Source organism: Hemitrygon akajei, chromosome 6 (genome assembly GCF_048418815.1).
Source record: "Hemitrygon akajei chromosome 6, sHemAka1.3, whole genome shotgun sequence".
Taxonomy (NCBI): Eukaryota; Metazoa; Chordata; class Chondrichthyes; order Myliobatiformes; family Dasyatidae; genus Hemitrygon; species Hemitrygon akajei.
Genome location: NC_133129.1, coordinates 81,328,255 through 81,348,271, shown reverse-complemented (window position 1 = coordinate 81,348,271; position 20,017 = coordinate 81,328,255). Strand labels below are relative to the sequence as shown.

General features: G+C 40.1%; 1 protein-coding gene across 6 annotated transcripts in view; it reads left to right on the top strand.

The window, feature by feature from the left end:
* Positions 1 to 20,017, top strand: part of cntln (centlein, centrosomal protein) — a 540,355-nt gene that overhangs the window by 311,271 nt on the left and 209,067 nt on the right. For all 6 annotated transcript variants that reach the window (XM_073048674.1, XM_073048672.1, XM_073048671.1 and 3 more), the window contains 2 exons: positions 363 to 453; positions 16,526 to 16,749. In XM_073048674.1, coding sequence (XP_072904775.1) covers positions 363 to 453; positions 16,526 to 16,749 — 315 coding nt within the window. The remainder of the gene's footprint in view (positions 1 to 362; positions 454 to 16,525; positions 16,750 to 20,017) is intronic.

Below are 20,017 nucleotides of genomic sequence, written 5' to 3'. Positions count from 1 at the left end.
ACCAAGGAAAGTTATAAAAATGAACTCAACAGATTTGATCATTTATCTGCTACAAGGTCTATTCTATGAATAAGTTTGATTTTCAGCATGCTTCATTGTTAATACTTTATAACAAATCACAAATGTAGTTGTAAAGCAGTGAATGTAGCACAGTGGCTTTCTGATAAGATAAACATGGACATGCCAATTGAATCCAGGCAAGTTTAAAACTCATTTGTGAGGAAGATGACTGGTATGTGGTGGGAAGATATCTGAGAAAGATTGTCTATGATTAGCAAATCAGAAAGCTGCTGGAATTTATTGTTCCTTTGTGATGTGTGCATTTTCACTCCAAGTTCTCATGCTGTTTGTTGCCTCTTTAGGCACAGTCAGAAAATAAGAAAAATCAAGGATATCAGTTGTTTGGAATAACAAAGTCAGAAGCAAAAGTTGTGCCACGATTTCATTCTAAAGGTAAAATGTGTCCTTTACATATTATTTGAAACCAGCAAGTTCATTGATTTTTAAAAATTAAAATGCCTAATTTTAGTATAATATCTTCTTCTGAAGAATGCATGCACCATGTAGTGTTGGACTAGACTGTATTCTAAAGGATAACATAAAAAAAGATTCCTCTGTGTTACTTTGATGTTGGAATTCTTCCAACAATTGCATTCCCCTTTGACATGTAACGTGAACAGTCCACTGGCGTACCCTTTTAATTTTTATTGTCTGATAAGTGAGAGCATGTTGCAGTCGTGAAACACGTTTCTCATTTTTAAAGTCAATATGTTAATACTTACATCCTTTTCATCTTGTTTGATAAAAGTGGACTCTCCGATAGGTTTCTGCTGTGATCTATTTCATTATTTTCCTTGGTTTTATTCACCATGAAATAAGTTCAGTCTAAATTCTTTTGCCCACTTGCTCCTCACACCAGATTCTGCTTACCCATCATACAGTTACCTCTTCCCAAGGCTACTCACCTACCATTGTCTCTCTTTCAAAGTTCTCATCCCCATGTTCAAATTAAATTATTGTCTCTCTCCATTCTGTAACCTCTCTAAGCTTTTGGAACCATTTCACTCCAAGATTGGCCTTTAACTCTAAAAGCTTTCTCTAGTACTCCTTGCCAGACCTTTTTGGTTTTAATTGTTTATTATATCTCTTTGAGATCTTGGGTCAATTCGTGTCAGAATCAGAATCAGGTTTATTATCACGGGCATGTGATGTGAAATTTGTTAACGTAGCAGCGGCAGTTCAATGCAATACATAATCTAGCAGAGAAAAGAAATAATAAATAAAAATAAGTAAGTAAATCAACTGCATATATTGAATAAATTTAAAAAGTGCAAAAACAGAAATACTGTATACTTTAAAAAAAAGTGAGGTAGTGTCCAAAGTTTCAATGTCCATTTAGGAATCGGATGGCAGAGGGGAAGAAGCTGTTCCTGAATCACTGAGTGTGTGCCTTCAGGCTTCTGTACCTCCTACCTGATGGTAACAGTGAGAAAAGGGCACGCCCTGGTTGTTGGAGGTCCTTAATAATGGACGCTGCCTTTCTGAGACACCTCTCCCTAAAGATGTCCTGGGTACTTTGTAGGCTAGTGCCCAAGATGGAGCTGACTAGATTTACAACCTTCTGCAGCTTCCTTTGGTTCTGCGCAGTAGCCCCTCCATACCAGACAGTGATGCAGCTTGTCAGATTGCTCTCCACGGTACAGCTATGGAAGTTTTTGATTGTATTTGTTGATATGTCAAATCTCTGCAAACTCCTAATAAAGTATAGCCGCTGTCTTGCCTTCTTTATAACTACATTGATATGTTGAGACCAGGTTAGATCCTCAGAGATCTTGACATCCAGGAACTTGAAGCTGCTCACTCTCTCCATGTCTGATCCCTCTATGAGGAGATTGGTATGTGTTCCTTCGTCTTACCCTTCCTGAAGTCCACAATCAGCTCTTTGGTCTTACTGATGTTAAGTGCCAGGTTGTTGCTGCGGCACCACTCCACTAGTTGTCATATCTCACTCCTGTGTGCCCCCTTTTCACCACCTGAGATTCTACCAACAATGGATGTATCGTCAGCAAATTTATAGATGGCATTTGAGCTATGCCTAGCCACATAGTCATGTGTATATAGAGAGGAGAGCAGTGGGCTAAGCACACACCCATCGTGATTGTGGGAATAATGGTATTATATGCTGAGCTATAGTTGATGAACAGCATCCTGACATAGGTGTTTATCTCGTCCAGGTGGTCTAAAGCCGTGTGGAGAGCTATGTGTCTGCAATTGACCTATTGTGGTGATAGGAAAATTGCAATGGGTCCAGGTCCTTGCTGAGGCAGGAGTTCGGTCTAGTCAGGATCAACATGTCAAAACATTTCATCACTGTCGATGTGAGTGCTACTGGGTGATAGTCTTTAAGGCAGCCTACGTTATTCTTCTTTGGCACTGGTATAATTGTCGCCTTTTTGAAGCAAGTGGGAACATACGCCCGTAGCAGTGAGAGGTTGAAAATGTCCTTGAATACTCCCTCTAGTTAGCTGACACAGGTTTTCAGAGCCTTACCAGGTACCCCATCGGGACCTTCTGCTTTGCGAGGGTTCACTCTCTTTAAAGGCAGCCTAACATCGGCCTCTGAGATGGAGATCACAGGGTCATCAGGTGCAGTGGGGATCTTCACAGCTGTAGTTGTGTTCTCCCTTTCAAAGCGTGCGTAGAAGGCGTTGAGTTCATCTGGTAGTGAAGCAGCGCTGCCATTCGCTTTGTCGGAAGTAATGTCTTGCAGACCCTGCCAGAGTTGCCATGAATCTGATGTCGCCTCGAACCTCATTCAAAATTGTCTCTTCACCCTTGAAATCATAACTAATTTTCTGGTACAGGCCTGGTCCGCCAGACTTGAATGCCACAGATCTAACCTTTAGCAGATGACGTACCTCTTGGTTCATCCACGGCCTTGGTTTGGGAATGTACAGTAAGTCTTTGTGGGCACACAGTCGTCCACACAGGTTTTAATGAAGTCGGTAACAACTGCAAGTCAGGGAAGTTACAGTCAAAGTCCACAGCTATGAAAATGCCATAAAATGCTTCACTGTTTGAAAGGTGCAATATTAATTCATTGTTAAACTGATCATGGAAATGAGAAGAATGGTAACAAGAAAAAGTAAGATGAAAATTTAACCATAATCTTCTGGGTGAATGACATTTAGAATAAAAAAGCTCTTAATACCATAAATTGTACAGAATTTTCCAGAGGACCAGAGATCTGGAAAAACAGGTTTAAATAGGAGCTACAAATCAGGTGGATGGACACTGCCAAAGATGTATTAGTGTGTGCAAACCTATGCCATCATGTGAATCCAAATGGATATTTGTGTGAGATATGGCACAAACACAGGTAATCTTCCAGTATATCTATACTCTTTCGTTTCTCTATGAGAAATTTCAGTGACTTTGGATGTAATGGGCTTTCTCAGTAGTAGGTAGGAAGGTAGAAGTCAAAACAGAAAGATGTACTCCCAAGAAGGAACTATGAATGGAGAAATATGAACCATTTTAAAATATTTTCATCAAGTTATAGATTCATAGAGATACAGCATAGAACAGGCCCTTTGGCACAATGAATCCATGTTGAACATTAACCAACTATTTACTTTCATCTTTTATTAATCCCCCTCCCTTTTAATCTCCTCCCAAGATTCTACCATTCACCCACACAGTAAGGTCAATTTACAGCTGCCAGTTAACATAACCAATATATATGTCCTCAGTATGTGGGAGGAAGATGGATTACTCATGAGAAACCCACACATCTACATCTGTGGACAATCTTGTAACAAAGTTAAGGAAATAGTTTTGGTAAAACAGCAGCAGTCTGCAAGCATCTACAAAAGTGTAGGGAAGATTATATATGATCATTCCCAGTAAAAGATAGATGTGTCACTTTCAGATTATAGTTGAAGGCAAAAAGAAAATAAAGTACCAATGTACATCTTGGTTAAAATTGTGTGTGCAATAATGACTGTTAATTTGAAACTGTAAACACAATCTTAAAGTAGTGATTCATTTTTGAGCTCATAAAGCACATGTTAATGGTAGTAAAATCACTGCATCAGTCTTGAAAAGGTCTTGTTTAATGCATTCTCTGTTTCTGATTTGGCTTATAGTATTTTGTGGTCAGACTCTTGAGTCCTGCCATCAGGCTTCCCACACCATCTCCTGTTACCAAACTCTGACCTCTACTAAAGTACCACCCCTCCCCCACCACTGCAACACAGGATCAGGTTTACGATCACTCACATATATCGTACAATTTGTAGTTTTGTGGTAGTCGTATAGTGCCTTGCTTAAAAATTACTATAAGTTACAATAAAAATATACTTAAAAAGTGCAGTAGGAGAACAAAATAGTGTAATGTGCATGGGTTCATTCATTATTCAGAAAACTGGTGGATCTGAGGAAGCTGTTCCAAAAATTTTGAGTATGCATCTTCAGGTTCCTGTACCCCTCCTTGATGGCAGTAATGAGAAGGAGGTATGTCTTAGGCCAGAAGACATAGGAAAAGAATTGGGCCATTCAGTCCATCAAATCTGCTCTGGCATTCCATAATGGCTGATCCTGGATCCCACTTAACCCCATACACCTGCTTTCTCGCCATATCCTATGATGCCCTGACCGATCAGAAAGCTATCAACTTCTGCCTTAAATATACCCATGGATCTGCAGTCTATTGCAGTCTGTGGCAGAGCATTCCACAGCTTCACTACACTCTAGCTAAAAAAATTCCTCCTTACCTCTGTTCTAAAAGGTCACCCATCGATTTTGAGGCTGTGCCTTCTGGTTCTGGATGCCCCCACCATAGTAAACATCCTCTCCACATCCATCATATCGAGTCTTTCAACATTCGGTAGGTTTTAATGAGATCCCCATGCATTCTTCTAAATTCCAGTGAGTATAGGCCCAAAGCTGCCAAACACACCTCATATGTTAACCCATTCATCCCCAGACATTCTCTCCAAAGACAGCACATCCTTTCTGAGATATGGGGCTTAAAGTTGTTGAAAATACTCCAAGTGCAGTCTGACTAGTGTCTTATAAAGGCTCAGCATTATCTCTTTGCTTTTATATTCTATTCCCCTTGAAATAAATGTTAACATTGCATTTGCCTTCTTTACCACAGACTCAACCTATAAATTAATATTCTGGGAGCATTGCATAATGACTCTTAAGTCCCTCTGCAACTCTGGTTTGAACCTTCTCTCCATGTAGATAATAGTCTGCACTATTGTTCCTTTTACCAAAATGCAATATCATACATTTCCTAACCCTGTATTCCATCTGCTGCTTTTTTGCCCTTTCTTCCAATTTGTCCGAGTTCTGCTGCATTCACTTTGCTTCTTCAGCACTACCTACCCCTCCACCTATCTTCACATCTTCCGCAACCTTTGCCACAAATCCATCAGTTCCATTATCCAAATCATTGACAAACAATGTGAAAAGTAGCGGTCCCAATACTGACCTCTGAGGAACACCAGATCCTGGCAGTCAACCAGAAAAGGTCCCTTTTATCCCCACTTACTGCCTCCTGCCTGTTAGCCATTCCTCTATCCATGCTGGTATCTTTCCTGTAACACCATAGGATTTTACCTTGTTAAGCAGTCTCATATGTGGCACCTTATCAAATGTCTTCTGAAAATCCAAGTAAATGACATCCACAGACTCTCCTTTTTCCACTTTGCTTGTTACTTCTTCAAAGAACTCTTAAGAGTTCTTTACAGAACTTTACAGAAACCATATTGTCTAAGTCACTTTTTTATCATTAGTGTTCAAGTACCTCGAAACCTCATCCTTAATAATAGACTAACACTTTCCCAACCACTGAGGTTAGGCTAACTGGCCTATAATTTCCTCTCTTTTGTTTCCCTCCCTTAAAGAGTGAAATGATATTTGCAATTTTCCAGTCCTCCGTGATCATGCCAGAATTTAGTAATTCTTGAAAGATCATGACCAATGCATCTGTTATCCCTTCAGCAACCTCTCTCAGGACTCTGGGATGTAGTCCATCTGGTCCAAGTGACTTATCCACCTTATGACCTTTTAGATTGCCTACTACTTTACCTTTGTAATTGCAATGGCACTCACTCCTGCTCCCTGACACTCACAGACCTCTGGCACACTGCTAGTGTCTTCCACAGTGAAGACTGATGCAAAGTACCCAATACGTTCATCTGCCATTTCTTTGTCCCTCATTACTACCACACCAGCATCATTTTCCAGTGGTCCAATATCAACTCTCACCTCCCTTTTACACTTTATATAACTGAAAAAACTTTTGGTATCTTGCTTTATATTATTGGCTAGTTTGCCCTCATATTTCATCTTTTCCCATTTTATAGCTTTTAACCATATAACAATTATAGCACAGACCATCTTGGCCCTTCTAGTCCGTGCCAAACGCTCACTCTCACCCAGTCCCACCGACCTGCACTCAGCCCATAACCCTCCATTCCTTTCCTGTCTATATACCTATCCAATTTTTTTTTAAATGACAGTATCGAACCTGCATCTACCACTTCTACTGGAAGCTTGTTCCACACAGCTACCACTCTCTGAGTAAAGAAGTTCCCCCTCGTGTTACCCCTAAACTTTTGCCCCCAACTCTCAACTCATGTCCTCTTGTTTGAATCTCCCCTACTCTCAATGAAAAACGCCTATCCACATCAACTCTATCTATCCCCCTCATAATTTTAAATACCTCCATCAAGTCCCACCTCAACCTTCTATGCTCCAAAGAATAAAGACCTAACTTGTTCAACCTTTCCCTGTAACTTAGGTGCTGAAACCCAGGTAACATACTAGTAAATCTCCTCTGTACTCTCAATTTTGTTGACATCTTTCCTATAATTTGGTGACCAGAACTGTACATAATCCTCCAAATTCGGCCTCACCAATGCCTTGTACAATTTTAACATTACATCCCAACTCCTATACTCAATGCTCTGATTTATAAAGGCCAGTATACCAAAAGCTTTCTTCACCACCCTATCCACATGAGATTCCACCTTCAGGGAACTATGCACCATTATTCCTAGATCACTCTGTTCTACTGCTTTCCTCATTGCCCTACCATTTACCATGTATGTCCTATTTTGACTAGTCCTACTAAAATGTAGCACCTCACACTTATCAGTATTAAACTCCATCTGCCATCTTTCAGCCCACTCTTCTAACTGGCCTAAATCTCTCTGCAAGCTTTGAAAACCTACTTCATTATCCACAATGCCACCTATCTTAGTATCATCTGCATACTTACTAATCCAATTTACCACCCCATCATCCAGATCATTAATGTATATGACAAACAACATTGAACCCAGTACAGATCCCTGAGGCACACCACTAGGCCTCCAACCTGACAAACTGTTATCCACCACTATTCTCTGGCATCTCCCATCCAGCCACTGTTGAATCCATCTTACTACTTCAATTTTAATACCTAACGATTGAACCTTCCGAACTAACCTTCCGTGTGGAACCTTGTTAAAGGCCTTACTGAAATCCATATTGACAACATACACTGCTTTACCCTCGTCAACTTTCCTAGAAGCTTTTGTTTCTTGCCTTTTGGATTTTATAAGCTTCCCAATCATCCAACTTTCCACTCACTTTTGCTACATTATATGCCCTTTTCTTGGCTTTTAAGCAGTACCTAATTTCCCTTATCAGCCACGGTTGTCTAGCCCTGCCGTTTGAGAACTTTTTCTTCTGTGGGACATATCTATCCTGCGCCTTGTGAACTTTTCTCAGAAACTTCATCCATCTCTGCTCTGCCAGTATCCTCCTCCAATCCACCTGAGCAAGCTCCTCTCTCATGTCTTTGTAATTCCCTTTATTCCACTGAGATAACTGATGAGTGTGAAGTATGCCTCTCCCTCTCAAATTGCATTCTGAATTCAATCATATTATGATCACTGCTTCCGAAGGATTCCTTTATATTAAGCTCCCAAATAAGATCTGGCTTATTACACAACACTCCATCTAAGATAGTATTTCCCCTATTGGGCTCAAGCACAGGCAGCTTTAAAAAGCCATTTCGTAGGCATGCAACAAATTCCCGCTCTTGCGATCCAACGCCAATCTGGTATTCCCAATCCCCTTGTATATTGAAGCCCCTATTACAATTGTGTCATTACCCTTATTACATGCACCTCAACCCCACATCTTGGTTACAATCTGAAGGCCTATATATGACGCCTGTAATGGTTTTTTTTTACCATTGCAGTTTCTTATCTCCACCCACAAAGATTCAGCATTCTCTGACCCTGTGTCACCTCTTTCTAAAGATGTAATTCCATCTCTTAACAATAGAGTCACACCACTGCCTATGCCTTCTTGCCTGTTCTTTTGATACAAGTATATCCTTTGATGTTAAGCTCCCAACTATGGCCTTCTTTCAGCCATGACTCAGTGATGCCCACACATCATACCAACCAATCTCTAATTGTGCCACAAGTACGTCCACCTTATCCCGAATGCCTCCAGTCCTATATTCTTCACCCTTTTGAATTTTGCCTCTGTGGTACAATTTAACTCTTTACTATTTCTGCATTTGTATGCAGTCATTGGCTTGTCCTTGCTTACATTCATGCTACGTCCATCATCTACTTGTAAACCTGCTGGCTCATCCTCAGCTCGATCATACCTGTTCCCATCTCCCTGCCATATTAACTTAAACCACTAAAAACCATGGTGCTTTTGGATAATGAGGGACGTCCATGGTTGCTGCCATTTTGAGTCATTGCCTATTTAAGATGTCCTTGATGGTGAGGAAGCTAGTCCCCATGATGGAACCAGCTGAGTTTGTCATCCTCAGCAGCTTTTTCTGATCATGTGCATTGGCACCTCCCTATCAGGCAGTGATGAAACTCCACGGTACATGTATAGAAATTTACTAGAGTCTTTGGTGACATACCAAAATCTTCTCAAGCTCCTAATGAGATATAGCTGCTGGCATATCTTGTTAGTAATTGCATCAATGTGTTGGACCCAGTTTAGACCTTCAGAGATGCTGAAACCCAGGAACTTGAAGTTGTTCACGTCTTCCACTGCTGACTGCTTGATGAGAACTGAGTCTGATCTCCTAATTTCCCCTTCCTGAAATCCATAATCAATTGCTTGGTCTTTTATTGATATGTTGGGTCCATGTGCAGAGGGAGATACAAAGGCACATGTTTTAAAGCTTATTGAATACTACTGAGAGTATGATGCTGTTGAATGCTGAGTTTTAAAAATAAACAACAGCCTGATGTGTTTGTAAATATTTCTGTTGTCCAGGTGGTTCAAGGCTAAACCAGTGAGATTGCATCCAACATAGAACTGTTGTGATAGGAAAATTGCAGTGGATTCAGGTCCTTTGACAGGCAGGAGTTAATTCTAGCCATACCCAACCTCTCAAGCACTCTATCAGAGTAAATGCAAGTGCTGCTTGGAGATAGTCATTGAGGCAGCTCACCCTGCTTTTCTTGGGCACTGGTATAATTGATGTCCCTTTGAAGCGTGGAAGTCTCCAAATGCAGCAGCGAGAGGCTGAAAATGTCCTTGAACTCTTCAGCTAGCTGTTTGGCACAGGTTTTCAGTGTCCTGCTGAGTCCACCATCGGGCCTGACTGCTTCTGAGGCTTCATCCTCTGATGTCGGTCTCTGTGACAGATAACACAGGGTCGCTATATGCTGCAGGGATTCACACAGGTATAGTTTTATTTTCCCTTTCAAAGCATGAACAAAAGGTGTTTAGCTCATCAGGGAGCAGAGCGTCACAGCCATTTATGATGTCAGATTTTGCCTTGAAGGAAGCAATTGCCTGCAAACTCTGGCCATAGCTGATGTGCATCTGATTCTGTCTTTACCTTCGCTCAGAACTCATCACCCAGAAATGTGTTCCCCTTCCATGTCTTTTTCTCTTCCTCCCTCATCCCTTCTCCTCCCATCTCCTCCATCCATCCCTCTCTCTTCTCTCCTCTAAATAGTGTTCTGAGTTTGTTGCTTTAAATTATGTATTGTGGTCACCAAGTTGCCCAGAACTTCAAAGGATCAGTCTCTGAAGATTGATTCCTTGGCTTCTTACCAGATTTTCATGAATTAGATGTTTGTTTTTCAATAACCTTTGCAAAATAGCTGCACAGAACAACTTTCACTAAACATTGTTTTGACAGCAGCCACAGAAGTTACTTCATCTGACACTTTGGAGCAAACATAACAAACTCCCTCCTCCTCCCCATGATTACTATTTGATTGTCTCAGTGGTGTGGAAGATCGATCTGTGGAATAAAAGATTGCCTATCTTTCTTTAAGCAGCATCCCCTATACGCCAGGCTCCCACCTGGCCAATCCTTCTGGCCTTGTAAGCAATGTAAATAATTGATGCCACAGTAAATGGCTTAAGGCAAAAATAAAATGATGCACCAAGGCAGTGTTAGTGCTTCTGCACTGCATTGACCCAGGCTGGGTCACCCGGGGACATGTCTGACACATTGCCGCAAAACATCAAAAGAGATTTTGTACTTCTTCACCATTTAAAAAAAAAATACCTGCCCTATTCAAGGTGGATAATCTTCCTGTGGGTTTATTACATGTACACACAGTAAACTAATAGCTTGTTGATGAAATATATGGTATTGTTTGTTAGTACCTTTTTTAAAACATATTTTGAGTTAGTAATAAGTCAAATTGATGTATTGGAGAAAAATACCAATTTGAGCTAGAGAAGGAATGTCATTGATAGAAGCATGGCATCACCCAGATGATAGATAGTTTTAATTGTACTCCATGCAAATTGTCCTACAAATAAAATTTTGAATTGAAATCGCAAATTTTCATATCAAAAAATCAAACAGAGGTATTCCATCGACATGGCCATAACAAGGAGACTTTAGTGAGACAGATTCCTTTGTCTCTGGATGAAATTCAGATATAATTGAAATTAAGGTAAGTGAAATATTGATATTAATGAACAGAAAAGTAAATCTCAAAACCTCTACAAAGTTCCAGTTGGTCCACAGTTGGGCTTGAGGATGTGTTCACAATCTAGATTTACATGTCTAAACTTTGGAACCTGAGTAGAAGAAATGAAGGAACAAATAACAATATCATGGAAAGCATTGGAGAAACTCAATTTTTTGATTGATAAAGGTCCAGTCTTTTGTATAACAAATGGTAACATAGATAGGTAAATTCAAAACAGTAACTGGAAAAGGGTCAGGAGGTAGAAGCTTCGAGTCAATGAAAAATTCATTGAATATTTTGACTGCATGTTCTTGAGCTATTAATTAGTTTTTGATTGGGCTTTAAGAGTGGGGTTATCTGATTTTTCTTTTCTCATTTGTATATCTTGGTCATTAATTTCCTGCAATAGAATCAAATGCAGGTGGCTCTTCCAAGTGGTCAATATTCATAAGTGATTAACTACGATGTTCTATCTGCCTTTGGCGAGAATCTTGTTAAATAGTACAGAAAAGCTGTACATTTCTGTAGTACAGTTGTTCTTGGATTGAATGTATACCACACACTGGAGCAAATAATGCAGGATTACTGTTGGCGTAGTGGCGTCAGCACCGGACTTTGAAGCAAAGGCTCCCGAGTTCAAATCCAGCTGGTTCCATCCGTGCTGGGTTGAGTGTCGAGCTAGCAACTCGGCCTCGTAAAAGTAAGAAAGCCTGCTAAAAAAACGCTGTCATGACGGCGTCCCGATGACTCCACTCAGAGTTAAGGGCTTTCTTCTTCTGTTTTAAAAAAACTGTTAAAAATAGTGGAGTATCACTAAGTTCAGGAGTCCTAAAGTGGTATAATGATAGGTAATAGAATCATAGAGCACAATGACATAGAAACACATTCTTCAGCGCATCTAATCCATGCCAAACTATAGTCCCACTGACCTGGACCTGGACCATAGCCCTCCATCCCCTTCCCATCCATGCACTTATTCAAACTTCTCTTAAATGTTGCAATTGAACTGGTATCCCCCACTTTTGCTGCATACTCGCACCGCCCTCTGATTGAAGAAGCCTCTCAGATTTGCCTTAAGTAGTTCAGTTTTCACCCGAACTTATAACCTCTAGTTCTAGTCTCACACAGCCACATTGGGAAAAGAAACTGCTTGATATCTACCCCTCATAATTTTATATTACTCTCAAATCACCCCTCATTCTCTTTCACTCATGAAATCAACTTTTCCTGATAACTCAGGTCCGCAATTCCTGGCAAAATCCTTTAAAATTTTCTATGTACTCTTTCAATGTTAGTGATACCATCTTGGTTTTAACTGACCAGAACAGCACATAATACTCCAAATTCTGCCTTACCAATGTCTTATACATTCTCAACATAACATCCCAACTCCTGTACTTAATACTTTGATTTATAGAGGGCAAATGCTCTCTTTACGACCCTATCTACCTGTGATGCCACTTCCAAGGAATTACGGATCTGTGTTCCCAGATTCCCCCAGTACTATTGCAGTCCTCAGTGCCCTACCATTCACCATGTAGTCCTCCCTTGTTTTGTCCGCCCAAAGTGCAACACCTCACACTTGTCTGCATTAAACTCCATCTGCCATTTTTCAGCTTATTTTTCCAGCTGGTCTGGAACCTGCTGCAAGTTTTGATAGCTGCACTTGCTGTCCTCTATGCCCCCAATTTTGGTGTCTTCCACAATGCCTGTGATGATTTATTTGGTCCAGATTGATTCAGTTAACTATTAGATCTTTCAAACAGTCACTGACTTCGTTAACTGTTATAGCTGAGACCCTGACTACTAAACCAACATGTCTGATCAATCCCGATTAAATCTGCCAGGTTTGAAGTGGCTTTGAAAACATCATAATCTTTGGCCACAATTATTTTAGACTTGGAGAGCTCCTTATATTTAAATATATATTTTTTTGCCTTTCTACTTCATTATTGGGTATATATTCTGTAACCACGGTTAATGGCTCAGTAAGAGAGAACACAATGGATCTCTGTTTGGTGTTTGATTAGAACAACATGGAACATTACAGCATAGTACAGCCCCCTCAACTCACAAAGTTGTGCCGATCTTTTAACCCTTCCTTTCTCCATAGCCCTCTAGTTTTCGATAATCCGTGTGCCTATATAAGATTCTTAAATGCCCCCAATTTATCTGCCTGTACCACCTCCTCTGGCAGGGTGCTCCTCTGTGTTGACATAGAACATAGAGCAGTAAAGCACAGGAACAGGCCCTACAGTGTTGTGCCGAACCAACTAAATTGGTAATCAATTGGCTAACTAAACTAATTTTTTCTGTCCACTCAATGTCTATGTCCCTCCACTTTCCCCTCATTCATATACTTATCTAAATGTCTCTTAAAAGTCCTTGATGTTTCTGCCTCTAATTCCACCTCAGACAGCACATTCCTTGCACCTACCAGTCCCTCACATCTCATTTGAAATTACCCCCTCTCACCTTGAATGTATGCCCTCTGACATCCCCTTAAATTTTCTTCCAAGCGCCTTAAAATTATGCAGTATTGTATTAGCTATTTCTGCCCTTGGATAAAATCTCTGGCTATCCACTCTAACTATGACTCTTATTATCTTATATGCCTCTGTCAAGACAGCTCTTATCCTCCTTTACTCCAAAGCAAAAATCTCTAGCTTGCTCTGGCAAATCTTCATAAGATTTGCCAGGCAGCATCCTTGTCAGTCTTATCTGCATTCTATCTAATGATTCCACATCCTTCATATAATGAGGTGACCAAAACTGAATATTGTATTGCAAGTGTGGTCTAACCAGGGTTTTATAAGGCTGCAACATTACATTTGCGGCTCTTGAACTCAACTCCCCCGACACACCATTAACCTTCATATCAACCCTATCAACTTGTGTGGTAACTTTGAAGGATCTTTGAATGTGGGCCTCAAGATGCATCTGTTATTCCACACTGCTAAGAATCCTATCGTTAACCCTGCAGTCTCCCTTCCACAATGAATCACTTCTCATTTTTCTACGTTCAACTCTATCTGCAACTTCTTAGCGCAGGTCTGCATATTAACAATGTCCCACTGAAACCTAAAACAACCCTCCACACTATCTACAACTACAGCAACTTCATGCCATCTGCAAACTTACCAACCAAGCCTTCCACTTCCTCAATCAAGTCATTTATAAAATTTTCAAAGAATATGGGTCCCAGAACAAACCCTGTAGAAAGCCACTCTTCACTGACCTCCAGGCAGAATACACCCTCTGCCTTCTGTGGGCAAGCCATTTCTGTACCAACACAGCCAGGTTTCCCTGAATCAACCCTCCAGGCTTTTTGAATGAGCCTACCATGAGGAACCTTATCAAACATTTTACTAAAAATCCATATACATCACATCCTTTATCAATCTGTGTTGTCACATCCTTAGAGAATTCAGTCAAGCTCATGAGGCATGACCTGCACATCACAAAGCCATGCCGACTATTCATAATCAGACTACGCTTCTCCAAATGTTCATAAATCCTGAGTCAAAGGTGGGGCTGGCATTGAAAAAAGTTATAAATGTTTGGGTTAGGTTTGAATTGGTTATTGTTGGGTCAGTTTAGGAAGGAACATCAGAAGGTGCTGATGTTGGAAATATGAAATTAAAACGATTTGCTTGAAACATTCAGCATGTCAGACAGCATCTATGGACAGGGGAACAAGTTAATGCTTTGGTACATTTTGATTCCTGAATTTTCTGTTTATATTGCAGTTCTAGATTTTTTAAACAAATATTTTGTGTCCAAGAAGCCTATTTTAACCAGAAATAGGACCTTCAGCAGGGTGGTGCCAACTAGAGTCCAATCCAGTGATCTGTTCAAGGATATAGAGGACAATTTATACCATGGATTGTGCACCTGTCCCAGACTGAATGCATTGTTGTTGCTGAAGAATGTCAAGGAGGAGTTTTCCATCATCCACACATTCACTGGTTATGTCTGAGGCCTGGAAAATGCCAAATGTTACAGCCTTATTCAAAAACAAAGAATATAAAATAACTTCAGTAATTTCAGACCAGTCAGTTTAAACTCAGTGGTGGGAAAAACCATAATTAGCTGTTATTTGCACCAGGGTGGACTGATTAGAGAAGGCCAGCATGCATTTATCAAAGATAAAGGGAAAGTATACAGTAAATGGCAGGATCCTTAGGACCAGTTATATGCAGATGGATCTTGGGGTGCAACAGAAGTGGCAACACAACTATGGTAAAGGAGCCGAAGGGGATGCTTCCTTTCATCAGTCAGGCATTGGATTTATAAGTTAGGAAGTCATATTTAGTTGTACAACACTTTAGCCAGACCACATTTGGAGTATTCTGTGCAATTGTGTTCACCACATAATAAGAAAGATGTGGAGTCTGGAGAGGATGCAGAAGAGTTCACCAGAATGTCTCCTGGAATGGAGTGTATTAGGTATAAGCAGAGAATGGACCAACCTGGATTGGTTTCTCTGAAGCGTCAGAGGCCAAGATGCAACTAATAGAAGCATATAAAATTATGAGAGGCATCAATCAAGTAGATGGTCTTTGTCCCAGGGTAGGAATGTCTAATATTAGAGTGTACTTATTTAAAGTGAGGACTGGGTGGGGATGGAATTTAAAGAAGATTTGAAAGGCACTTTTTTTTTGTTACAGCTAAACTGGTAGGTGTCTGAAACATCCTGTCAGGAAGGTTGTAAAAGCAGATACAATAGTATTGTTTGAGAGTCAGTTGGACAAGTCAAGTCAACAGGCATGGAACAGAGTTCTGTGGACCATGTGGAGGCATATAGTTCAAATAGATATCATGGTTGGCGCAAAGTTGGTGGACTGAAGGGCCTGACGGCATGTTGGAATTTTCTGTTTCTAATGCTTAAATTCTAGCATAATCACACCCTTGCCTATCATTGAAATCTTCCAAAACCCTACAGTTGTCCACATCTAGCCATTCCCTTCTCTCTAATACTTAATCCTTTTGATGGAAGCTGTACATTCAACCACCTGGATCCCAAATTGGAACTCTCTGCCTTTTTATTTATCCTACTCTTCATTAACACCTACTTAGATCAATTTTTGTTTATACCTTGTAATATTTCCTCCTTTGCCCTTTGTCTTTTCCATGGCTTTTCTGAATTAATTAGGGATAAAAAGAAAACACGCAGGAAATAATCAGGTTAGGCAGCGTCCATGAAACAAAAGATAGTTAACTTTAAAATCAAAGATCTTTCATCCAATTAGTTTTTCAGTAATGCTTCATTAAGTACTGTCAGGACAAAGCTCAGATTGAATTGTTTAGTTTTATTTAACTAGAATAATTCAGACATCTTTTTCAACATGATAACTGATGATAAGTTGATTTAATCTTCATGTTTTTTATATATTTTAGTTCAAGTAATAACATTTTTGACTGGTTGCATTCTATGTTATGTAATAATTGATGGTCTATTTAGTGATTTCAATTAAAAAGTGATATAAAACTAAAGTTTTATCATAAAACCAACAGTGACTTTGCTTTTTTTTAAACTGCAGTAAGGAAGCAGAAAGCCAGAACTTTGGTCCAACCAAGACAAAGTCTTTCCATCATTGCTTTACAACAACGTCTAATATCATTACAACAACAGATTGTTGTTGTGCAGAATGGAAAAAAGGCTGCCTTAAATGCTGTCAGTGAACTGAAACAGAACAATCAAAAGTTAACATCCCAATTGAGTTTTGTGAACCAGAAGCTTCAAGTCAAGAAACAGACTATTCAGGTATGTTTTAAATACTGCAGCAACAATTTTGTATTGTAAGGAAGGGAGGCAACTAATTCAAATGCTGATAATTTTAGTTGTCAATTTTCCATGGATGTTATGTACATTAAATAAAAATATCAATATAGGGCATCGCACAGTGGGTACCAAACAACAGGACTATTCCAATCCAGTTAAGGATAACCTAGTTGCTTTGTTCTTAATCATCTACAAAGTGATGGAAGATGAATGACGTCAACAGTACTGTTCTGTCAAATGACACACCAATGCACTGCTTACAAATGGCAAGTTTGACTTTTTCCAGGGACTTTCACTCCAGTCCTCGTGATAGCCTTGTTCCAAATAGGAATCAAAGAAACTTCCAGAGATGACATGAGGTGAGAGTGATTGCCCATCACTTCCTTAATCTTCACTGTCAGGATCCTGCTATAGCTCCTCGGCAGAACTGAGAGAGTACCTTCACCAGAGATTTGCAGTAGTGTATGAATGTGCTTGGACACTGCCTCCAAGGACCATTAGGGAGCAGCAACAAATGCTTGGTTTACCATCCTCAAATTAGACCATAAGAAATGGGAGCAGAATTAGGCCATTTGGCCTATCGTGTCTGATCCATTTTTCCTCTCAACCCTATTCTCCTGCCTTCTGCCATAACCTTTTACACTCTAACTAATAAAGAACCTGTCAACCTCCACCTTAAAAAAACCCAATTATTTGGCCTCCACAGCTGACTGTAGCAACAAATTCCATAGGTTCACCACTCCCTGGCTAAAGAAATTCTTATCATCTCTGTTCTAAAAGGAAACCCCTTCATTCTAGGCTGTACCCATAAGTCCTAGACTCCCCACTATAGGAAGCATCTTCTCCATATCCACTGTAACTGCATCTTTCAAAATTTGATAGTTTTTAATGAGATCCCCATCAATCTTCTAAAGTGCAATGAGTACAGGTCCAGAACCATCAAATGCTCTTCCTACAATAAGCCTTTCATTCATGGAATCATTCTCGTGGACCTCCTCTGAACCCTCTCCAATGTTAGCATATCCTGTCTTAGATAAGGGGCCCAAATCTACTCACAATGCTCCGTCAGGCCTCACCAGTGCCTTACAAAGCCTCAGCATTGCATCCTTATTTTTATCTTCTACTCCTTTTGAAATGAATGCTAATGTTATATTTGCCTTCCTCACCACTGACTCTACCTTTAAGTTAACTTTTAGGGAATCTTGAACGAGGACTCCCAAGTCCCTTTACATCTCGCATTTTTGAGTTTTCTGCCCGTTTAGAAAATAGTCTACATTTTTGTTCCTTCTACCAAAGTACATGACATTGTACATACACTTCCTGACATTGTACTCCATCTGCCAGTTTCTTTGCCCATTCTCCTAATTTGTCTAAGTCTTTCTGCAGCCTTCCTGCTTCCTCAACACTACTTGACCCTCCATCTGTCTTTGTATTGTCCGCAAAATTGGCCACCATCATCAAAATCATTGACATATAACATCAACACTGACCCCTGCGGAACACCACTGGTCACTGGCAGCCAACCAGAAAAATACTTCCTTTATTCCACCCTTTGCCTCCTGCCAATCAGCCAATCCTCTATCTGTGCTAGTATCTTTCCTGTTATACCATGGGCTTTTGTGTTGTGTGGACGGGCTGAATTGAGTCAGTAGGGCCTGGGTCTGAGAGTGAGAAATAAGCTGATACTTTGCTGATTTAAGTGCTGAGGGTTTGGACTGGCGTATAGCTCGCTGCATGGCGAGGTTTATTCATCTCTGAGCTGAACTGAAGCTTTGTCCTGCAACTAATGGCCTCCTGGACTGGTTGCAGCAATGAACTGGCATTGTGGCTTTGGAGTTACTTCCATGAACTTTAGTTCCGATTATTATTTGCGTACTCTTTATTGTTGGCACAATTTGTTCCTTTTTTTTGCATATTGGGTTTGGGCGGTCTTTTTTAAAATGGGTTCTGTTGGGTTTCTTTCTTTGGTAGCTACCTGTAAGGATAGAAATCTCAATATAGTTTACATGCTTTGATAATAAATGTATTTTGAACTTTTTTTTTTCTTTTTTATTAGTTTTTCAAAACATTTTACAAAATTAAAAACCCCAAATCCCAATGAAGAGCATTAATACAGTGCAAGATTAAGCATATAATAACAATATGCTACAAAGGAAGAGAATTTAACAAAAAAGCACCTAAATTAAAGACAAGTGAGCTTAGTGTCCTCCCCAAGCCCCAAAACACAAGAAAAAAACAACAACTCCAGACCAACCACCACACAGTATAAAGAGTATAAGTCTGGACAGTCAAACTCCCAGACTGTGAATACACTTAGCAACAGAGGATAATAATGCCTACTACCAGAAAAAAAAGGGAGCTGAAAGCAAGGGACCGAAAAGAAGAGAAAAAAAAAGAAAAAAAAAAACCCTAGTCAAGAGGAAGGTTATGAAAGTACTCGATAAAAGGTCCCCAGACCTTATGGAACTTTAGATCCGAATTAAGAACTGAATAATGAATTTTTTCGAGGTCCAAGCAGGCCATAATGTCGTTAAGCCATTGCGCATGAGTGGGCGGGGCAACATCTCTCCATCTAAGGAGGATCAAGCGTCTCGCCAGGAGAGAGGCAAAGGATAGTATTCGGCATTTGGTCGGACCCAGACATAAATCTGTCTCGCCCCAAAAACCGAACAGCAATAAAGGGGTTAGGTTCTAGGTGCTGATTCAGAATACCCGATAATGTAGTGAAGACATCTTTCCAGAATTTCTCCAAGCTAGGACAGAACCAGTACATATGGATGAGAGAGGCCACACCCCTCTTGCATTTATCACAGAGCGGACTAATGCCAGGGTAGAATCAAGATAGTTTAGATTTAGACATATGGGCTCTATGAACAATCTTAAACTGTAAGAGGCAATGGCGAGCACAAAGGGAGGTTGAATTAACCGATTTGAGAACTGAGTCCCAGCTCTCCTCGGATAAGGAGATATTTAAATCCTGCTCCCAGGCCATTTTAATTTTATCCACAGGGGCCCGTCGTAAGGCTGCTAGTTTATCTCGGATAATTGAAATTAAACCTTTACCTAGTGGATTAATGGAAAGAAATAGGTCCATTGCATTTTTCGCAGGCATTTCAGGAAAGTTAGGAATTAAAGGAGCAGTAAAGTGTCGGATTTGGAGATATCTGAAAAAGTGAGCGTTAGGCAGGTTGAACTTAACGGAGAGCTGCTGAAAAGAAGCGAAGCGATTATCAATGAAGAGATCTTCAAA